Below are 9,045 nucleotides of genomic sequence, written 5' to 3' on the forward strand. Positions count from 1 at the left end.
TAATACAATCTTAATAATATCCAAGTGCCAAGAACTACGCTCTCATACAGTTGGTAGAGGTGGTCCCTTGCAGTCACTGGACATCACAGGACAGCACAGAAGTAATGTCAGCTGACAGTATGTGGTCAGTTCCCCATGAGAGGTTCCAGCCATTGAAGCAGTGCTGTTTTCCTAGGCGGCCCATCAGAGTCAGCCGGGGGCTTTATAAAACCCTAATATCCAGCTTTACCCTGCAGGCCAAGCAAATCTTAGTTCCTGGGGAAAGACCCAGGCATTGGTGTTTTTTAAAGGCTCCCATTTGAGTCCATTGGACAGCCGTGGCTGAGAAGACTACGTTAAAGGCTGGAGTTCAGAGCTGGGGGTGGCCACACTGCTTAGAGGAAGAGAGTCCTGAGCTGGGCATGTGTCTAAAAGTGAGCATCTTCATCTGAACCACCCAGAGTCCTTGGACAACTTGCAGAATCCAAGCCCTGCAGGCCAACTCCTGAATTAGCGTTTTACTCCCTGGGTAGGGTGGCAGGGGTGGAATCGGATGCTCACTCAAGTTTGAGACCAAAAACAAGAGGATTTAGGTGAGGGTGGCGATCCCTGTGAAAGGGAACAGCTATTCCTAAAGCTCCCAGGGCAGAGATAAAGAAGCAGGGGGCTCCCAGGTGGGCATGGACCCTCACTGAGCCCCACCCTCTGCCCCACCCTCAGTCCGTGCAGGGCACAGGCCTGGCCTTTATAGCCTTTACCGAGGCCATGACGCACTTCCCTGCCTCCCCGTTCTGGTCCGTCATGTTCTTCCTGATGCTCATCAACCTGGGCCTGGGCAGTATGATCGGGACCATGGCGGGCATCACCACGCCCATCATCGACACCTTCAAGGTGCCCAAGGAGATGTTCACAGGTAACGCCTCCCGGCAGCCCCCACTGACCTTGTGCACTACCCTGGAGGACAGCGATCAGGTTGTGGCTCTAATTTTAGAAAGATTGGGTTCTGACTGGGTTATTCATAACTCCATCCTTAGAAGGCTCCACTCCCCCGGGATGTAGCTGGAACCTGGCTCTGCCACCCAGAGAAGACCACTTAAGAGCCAGGAGGGAGAAAGCTGTTTGGGAATCTGTGCCAAATTTGGGCTGGGAGATTTGCCCTTCTCCCCAAGGGCCTCTGAAGTGTCTTGGCAGGGGTGGCCTCCCTCCATGCTGGCCTTGCACTCCGCTTCCATCCCAGTCACTCCTGGCCCCAGGATGCTCCCTGCCTAGAAGAGTGGGAGCTCTGAACCTCAGCATCTGGACCCCTCCCCCCATTCAGGGCTGGGTCTGCCAGAGGGTGGGCTGCAGGCCTGCTGAGGAGAGGGGTGGGATGGGGGGGCCTGGGTGCCCCCAAGATCCCCTGGGCCCTGCCCACCCTGCACCTTTGCCCCCACACCGGCCTCCCGGCTCTCTGTAGTGGGCTGCTGTGTCTTTGCATTCTTCGTGGGGCTGTTGTTCGTCCAGCGCTCCGGAAACTACTTTGTCACCATGTTTGATGACTACTCGGCCACCCTGCCGCTCACTGTCATTGTCATCCTTGAGAACATCGCTGTGGCCTGGATCTATGGAACCAAGAAGTAAGGGGGTCGTGGGGGAGGGGTGGGGACAGGAAGAGGGGTCCATCCCATCATGACTCCCTGGAGAGTGCTGTGTGCCCAGAGCTGCTCGTGAGTGGGACAGGAGATCACAGAGTCAGGATGTCAGTCTGAAAGTGCCCTTACAGCTCCTTTAGGGAAACTGAGTGTCAGAGAGAGGACACGACTGTCCAAAGCCACTTGGCTGGTGAGAGACAGAGCCAGGCTGAGGACACAAGTCTCCTGGGTTCAGGTTCTGGCATCCTCCTAAATTGCCTTAAATTAGCAACTTTCCCAGGTATCAACTGTATTTTGTCACGCTTGTTAAGCATTTAGTACATACACAAGCGGCCCCTGCCCTCAGAGAACCTGTCAACTTCAGCAGCCTGACTCACACTTTTTAGGGTGAGCTACAAAAGGGGTGTGAGACAAGCTGTGATGTGAGCCCCAAGTTTGGGATTGGGTGGGGTAAGAAGAGTTCAGCAATATGAATGGACTGGGTCTCATGGCCTGAGCCTCCGGCAAACCTATGCACACTATCAGCCCCTGGCCTCTTTCCTCATTTAAAGACAAACCCGTGTTCCCAGGAAGCCCCAGGACTAGGCCTCCCACGCACACTCAGCAAGGCCCTGGACTCCTGACTCTCCCCGATGTCTAGACCTGGTGTTAAAATCAGGCTCTCTACAGGCCCTGCTGCAGCCGTCTGCTTCCTAGGAGTGTGCAGGAGGGGATGGGGTGAGCAGACAGGGAGCAACCCTGTGGGCCAGGGTGCTGGAAGGGCTCTCACTCTCCTGCAGTCTAGTGAAGCCCCATACCTCCTTCTCAGAATATTATTTTTAAATGCATAAGATAAAATATCTAAGATTTTATAAGAAACTCATTATATTGAAAGTTACAAAATAATGTTTAAAATCTGTGATGTAGTAATATATGCATACTTTATTTTTACTGCATTAAGTTGCAGTATCTAGCTGTGGGTCTGATAACGATGATAATTTCAAAGTGGTGATAAGCATAAATGATGTTTGTAGGTATCACCATTGTAATGCGATAGGAAAGTATCTGGGATTTAATCAATTGCTTACAGAGTCCCGGGTACTATTAATAGTACTGTCATTCCTTGCCTTTATAATAGAAAGAAATGAAAGATTTCAGTTAAGTGTTACTGAGGTAAAGATGATTTTTTGAATTCCATCTGTGTACGCATCCTGCCAGCCTCCCGGAATTCCACCCACACACCGATTGGTTAGAAATCCCCGAGTCAGGGCAGCCTTCTGCCTTTGGATTCTAGAGATGTGCACTTCTACCTCTCTTCCAGCAGGGGGAGTCTAGAGCCAGGCTGGTATGAGTGGGGCTGGGTGCCCAGCAAAGCCCCCTGGATCCCGTCCACCTGCCCCGGGTGTGTCCCGTGGGCTGTATCATCTCCTTGCGTGGGGTGTGACGCGACATAGTCAGAGGAAGAGGAGGACAGCAGAGCCTTTTCAGAGGCTAGCTGGGCCACAGAATGATGCACTGGGAGTGTTGAATGTGAAGAATGGAACAGCCTGGGAGGGAGAGACTGGTCAGCGAAGGCTTCCCAGAGGAGGGAGCTGGGGGGCATTGTGCAGGTGCAGTGGGGATGCCAACTTCAGGGCCCTCTGCTGTGCTTGGCAGGTTCATGCAGGAGTTGACGGAGATGCTGGGCTTCCGGCCCTACCGCTTCTATTTCTACATGTGGAAGTTTGTGTCTCCGCTGTGCATGGCTGTGCTCACCACGGCCAGCATCATCCAGCTGGGGGTCACGCCCCCAGGCTACAGCGCCTGGATCAAGGAGGAGGTGAGAGGTGGGGGCCTGAAACCCCAGGGACGCTGACATCTTTCCTGGCCTTTAATGCAACAGGTGATAGAGATAAACCCAGTTAGGGCGACTACTCAGTGCCAGGCCCTGCCAGGGGCTTTGCACACCTGATTTGAAACCTTTACAACAACCCAAGCAGAGAAAGGTGACGTTATCTCAATCACACAGAAGGGGAAACTGAGGCTCAGAAAGGTTAATGCGCGTGTTCAGTCTTTCTAACCCGGGTTTTCTCTCCACACGGAGTCTGTGATGGGGAACCACTCCAACTTTTTACAAGTGTAGAAACTGAGACCCAGGGAGGCTCAGGCTCTTAGCCATGGTGACGAGCTAACCCAGGGAACAAGCCCGGAGGACCCCAACTCTGTAGATGCCTGGCCAGGATGGGTGGGATGGGAGAGGTCCTGGGGCCTGAGAGGGTGAAACTGCAGCAGGGCGGGGCAGCAGCCCTCACCGCTGTCCGCCCCCAGGCTGCCGAGCGCTACCTGTATTTCCCTAACTGGGCCATGGCCATCCTGATCACCCTCATCGTCGTGGCCGTCCTGCCCATCCCCGTGGTGTTTGTCCTGCGGCACTTCCACCTGCTCTCCGATGGCTCCAACACCCTCTCCGTGTCCTACAAGAAGGGCCGCATGATGAAGGACATCTCCAACCTGGAGGAGAATGACGAGACCCGCTTCATCCTCAGCAAGGTGCCCAGCGAGGCACCCTCCCCCATGCCCACTCACCGCTCCTACCTGGGGCCCGGCAGCACATCACCCATGGAGACCAGCAGCAACCCCAACGGACGCTATGGGAGCGGCTACCTCCTGGCCAGCACCCCTGAGTCAGAGCTGTGACCACCAGCCCGCCCCGCCCGCCTCGCCCCCAACACCCAAGCAGCCCACATGTCCCGGCCTGGCCTCTCTCTCCAGGCCAGGTCCTCCACCCAAGGAGAGGGGGTCCGTCCTGCCTCGTCCGCCGCCCTGTCCCAGCTGACTTCTGCTCCCTAGATCTGAGTGGGGGCTGGGAGAAGCTTTGGCCCCCAAACTAGGCCCCCAACGCAGCTAACCTTCTGAGGTCCTCTTACCAAATTGCAGCTGAGTAGCTGGAAGCATCCAGAAGTCCCGATTCTCAGCTCAGGGGAGACTCCAAGTGGCCACTCCGGGGGTCATTCCCTCCTCTTTCTCTCCCTGGAACTTGACATCTGCAGGTCTTAGGTCTTGGGGTCCCTTAGTGCTGCCAGGTAGTGGTCGTGGTGAGAAGCACCAGGGTGGGTTGGGGGTGTCCTGTGCCAGAGGTGCCTGATTTAAGGTTGGGGATGGAACAGGTGTGCTAGGACTTGGGGCTCAGACTTGGGAGGGAGTCTGCAGAGGTCCCCATTAGTTCTGTTTGGTGAGGCAGATGGTGCCCTCTAGTTTAAGCACAAGCACTGGCAGCAGGGGTCGGGGATGAGGGGATTCCTCTGCCTCGGCTCTAGGTGGAACCTCCAGTGTCCTTGGCCCTGCCTGGGGTGGGTGAGGTGTGCTCCTGTCTCCTGCCTGGGAGGGTGATCCCTGGCCCCAGAAACCTTCCCACCTCTATTAGGGCTTGTTCTGCCCTCTCCTCCCCAACCCTGGAGCCCAGGGCGGTGGCCTCTGCCTCTGTCCTTGAAAGAGAAGGGCACAGTGCACGGAGAGGTCTCCAGAGCACCCCTGATGGTTCCCAGCACAATTTGGACAGTTTGGAGCACAATTGTGAAGCACACCCCCTCTCGCGCCCAGGGGCTGACTTTCTCACTAGCGGCAGCTTCTCCCCTGGGACCAGGGTCCCTGGAGTTCTGGAGATCACCCCCCTGGGAAAGAGATAATTTCACTGCCCCTGTGGGCCACCGCCACTCTCCTTGTACAAGCACAGCCACCCCATGTGCACGTTGTGTGTGGACACCTTGGAAACCTTGCCCAAGCTGCCCAGCCCATGGCCCGTGAACATTGCAAGCTGCCTAGGGGAACGGCCAGGCCTCTGTCCTGGGACCCAGGCCTGCAGAATCCCCATGCACACTCACCTTCACCTCCCTCAGAAGAGAGCTGCCTTCAGAGTGCAGATTAAGAGGATTAGAACTTGACGGGAGGTCAAAAGTCTGCAGAGTGATTGATGGAAGGATGGATGAATGGATGGATGGATGGGAGGGATGGAGGAAGGGAGGAAGAATGGCTGGGACAGCAAACCTCCATCTTTGAGAGCTGCAGTGGGCAGGGCAAGAGCAGGCCACAGTGCTTGGACTGGCTACCTTCACAGAGGGTCCTGAGCCACTCGTGTGTCCCTGACTTCTCTCAGCACTGGGAGGCACAGACCACACCCAGGGTTCCCTCCTTCACCCCTTGGTCCCTTAGTTCCCCAACCTGCCTTGGGGTCTGCCTGCCATCTCCCTTACTCGTCTCGCCACCACAGTACTCCCGTTTCCAGCCCTCTCAGCCCCACTGGTCCTTCCTGAGTGTGAGAGGGGAGAGGGAGACCCACATCTCCCCAAAGACATGAGCTTTTGGAGCACAACATCCCGCTTTAGGCCCCCTCACCTGCCAGTACCTCCTACCTGGCCGCGTGCCTAATCCCAAGCAGAAATAGCAACAGGAAAAGCAAAGCCCCAGGAGAGACACTCCACTATATATACTCCCATATATTCTATTTCTATTGTATATTCAATCTGTACATGTGGGTGTAAATGCTGTTAAATGACAAACCCAATATTATACTGTGGCTGGTGGACTATTTTCATCCTCAGTGCTGTACAGATCTATTTTCATTGTATATTTGATATATTTTTAATTTTGTAGCTTGTGGCCGGGCCAGGCCCCAGCCCGCCAGCCTGCGATAGGGCAGCTGAGCTGGGGCCTTCTGCTTGGTCCTCGTGGGCTGGGTAGTGCTCGTAGCCAGCTGTTGTAGGCCGGGCGCTGTCCTGGCTGTGTCTCTGCTGTTAGACGTAGGGCCTGGAGCTTGGCGTGTGTGCGTGTGCATGCGTGCGTGTGTGTGTGTGCACATATGGGTGTGGGTGTGCATAGGGTGCTGATTTGTGATTCCCAGTGTTCACGCTCCTGAAGACCACGCTGCCCTCCCTGCTGCCACCTCCTCCTCTCAGCTCCATCAGGCGAGGCCTCAGGGCAGGGTCCTGTGGGAAGCCGCCAGCTGTGGGAAAGGCACACGCTTCTTGCTGGTGACTCATTGCCTTCACACCACTGGGCCTGCCAGAAGCAGGGAGGGAGTGGTCTTGGGGGGATGGGGGAAGCCCCCACATCTATTTTCCAGCCAGCCTCTTGCTGTGCCCACTGGAGTCACAAGCTCTTCATTCCCCAGGGAAAGTGCTGGGTTTCTTAAGATGGTGAGCCCCCAAGAGGGCATCTTCCAGTGCCTCTGTCCTGTATTTGTCCTTGAGACATCGGTGTCAGTGTTCAGAAGGAACAGCTGCCCCTCTCTGGGCCTCTGACTCATACCTCTGCTCGTGGCTCAGGGGAACTGGGAGTGGGCAAGGTCAAGGGGGCGGGGATCTGGTGAGGTAAGATCCAGCCCAGATCCCCTGGAGGGGCAGGAGGTGCCCAGAGAGGGGCTGGCCTCCACGTTCCTGCACAGGGTCCCTGCCCCACTGACTTTGGTGCTGTCCATACAGTGCCCACCAGGGACAGAGCAGACTCCAGGGCAGGACAGGGCAGGGGTCTACCTGAAAAGAGTCCCTGGTCCCTGGTCCTGCCCCTGCCTGCCTTCCAGCCCCAGTCACCAGCTTCTTGCTCAGGGAGCCCTCTCCACTGAGGCAGCATGAAGTCTGAGGCCCAGGTGGGGTGGACAGGTGGGCATACGGGTTGATGCCAGTCAGGCTGGCTCTTGCCCTCCAGCAATGAGTCTGTGGGGACTGCGGCTTTCCTAGTGCCAGGAGAAGCCCTCGCGTGAGGTGGGGCTTCGGGAGCTGCATGGTCCCAGGCCTAAACAGGCCTGCGGGTATTATTGGGGGGGGGGCTTTCCTCTGCCCGTCCTCGCAGCCGCACCTCCCCCTCCCTGCCAGAGCACAGGCTGGAACACACTTGTCTCCCTGAGCACCCACCAGGCCCTGAAATTGGGGGCTTGCTGCCCCTTCACTGGAGCCTAATGACTGGGGATGGGGCAAGAACATCCAAGGTCCTTTCTCATCCCAAGTACTGCTTTGTACAGACCCAAACACACACAGCAGGCGTCATTTTAGGTTCTGGTGCAAGTTTAGAACAATTCGAGTCCACGCACCCCGTGCTGCTCAGAGTCCTGGGTCAAGACCACTCAGCCCAGGGGAGGGGACGAGGCATTGTCACCCCCGGGGTCCTTCATTCCTCTCTAACCCCACCCCACTGGTGTACAATAAAGCGTCTGTTCTTACCAAATTTCTCTTGCCTTTCTGACTTACTCCGGCATCAGGGAGAGGGGATGGTGGAGGCCATGGATCCTGAAGGCAGGTTTGCAGCGAAAGCCTGGATGGGAGGGATCAGAGGGGACTTCTGTGGGAGCTTAGGGGCTGCCTGGCTATCTGGCTGAGGAGTTTGAGGAAGATGAAGAGGGACATATATTTATTTTCCTAGGAAACAGAATGAACTAGGGGTTGGGGAAGCACTTCTTTCTTCACATCTCAAGGAACACAGACATTGGGAGAGACAAGAAGTCTGGCTCCTGGGGGAAGCCCCGCCCCCTGGCACCCCACTCCAGACTAGAATGATGCTGCCTGATCCCTAACACAGCCGAAGTCCCCCAAGGAACCTTCCATTTCCTTCTCCCACCACAGAGAAGAAAGTGCTGTTCCAGGAATAGCCACCAGAGGGCAGGAAAACCTTTCTCTCCAGATCGTGGTCTGTTTCCCTTCCCCACCAACTCAATCACTTATTCCTTTGTTAATTTATTCACTGAACGCACATTTATTAAGTATCCACCATGAATAGGTTCTGTGCCAGCTATGGATACACAAACATAAATAAATCATGGCTCTCTGTCCTGAGTTTGGGGAAGGGAACCCCTCCCTCCTCCCTCCCATCTTCAAATCTCCCCATCTCTCTCTCAAATGGGGAAATATCTTGGCGCTGGAAATATCACTCCTTGAAAATTAATTCAATTCTCTGGTTGAAGGTAATGTTTTTGGAATGCCAAATCTGCTTCCGGGGGGACTAGAGATCCACTGAGAAGTGGTATAAAAAAGGCTTGGGTTTGAGGAAATTATGGAGTCAGTTCAAGTTCAAATGCCAACTAGGCCCTCTGCCTCCTGAAAGACCTAGAGCAAATTATTTTAACCCCTCTGAGCTTAAATTTCCTAGTCTGTAAGATGGAAATAATGCATGGATTGAATGAGATAACACACGTTGCTGTGTATCCAGTTACCTCAAAACTTAGTGGCTTAAAACAACCATTTTATTACAGCTCATGGTTCTGGGGGTAAATAATTCAGGCAGGGTTTGTCTGAGTGGCTCTTCTGGTGACAACTGAGGTTGCTCAGTGGTATTCAGTTGGCAGATGAGCTGGTCTGGAGACTTCAAGTTGGCCTTGCTCACATTCATTCAAATGGCCAGCACCTCAGTGAGAACGGCTGGCACCCTGAGCTCAAACTGTCCCCAGAGGAGCCTCTACAACTGGACTCGCCAGCACAGTTTATCTCTGGGT

At 55.1% G+C, this 9,045-nt stretch overlaps 1 protein-coding gene across 2 annotated transcripts in view; it reads left to right on the forward strand.

The window, feature by feature from the left end:
* Positions 1–7,784, forward strand: part of SLC6A17 (solute carrier family 6 member 17) — a 49,810-nt gene extending 42,026 nt beyond the window's left edge. For both annotated transcript variants that reach the window (XM_031457775.2, XM_031457774.2), the window contains 4 exons: positions 700–892; positions 1,436–1,595; positions 3,246–3,408; positions 3,897–7,784. In XM_031457775.2, coding sequence (XP_031313635.1) covers positions 700–892; positions 1,436–1,595; positions 3,246–3,408; positions 3,897–4,265 — 885 coding nt within the window. In that variant the 3' untranslated portion in view covers positions 4,266–7,784. The remainder of the gene's footprint in view (positions 1–699; positions 893–1,435; positions 1,596–3,245; positions 3,409–3,896) is intronic.
* The last annotated feature ends 1,261 nt before the right edge of the window (positions 7,785–9,045 follow it).

The sequence above is a fragment of the Camelus dromedarius genome, chromosome 9 (genome assembly GCF_036321535.1).
Source record: "Camelus dromedarius isolate mCamDro1 chromosome 9, mCamDro1.pat, whole genome shotgun sequence".
Classification (NCBI taxonomy): Eukaryota; Metazoa; Chordata; class Mammalia; order Artiodactyla; family Camelidae; genus Camelus; species Camelus dromedarius.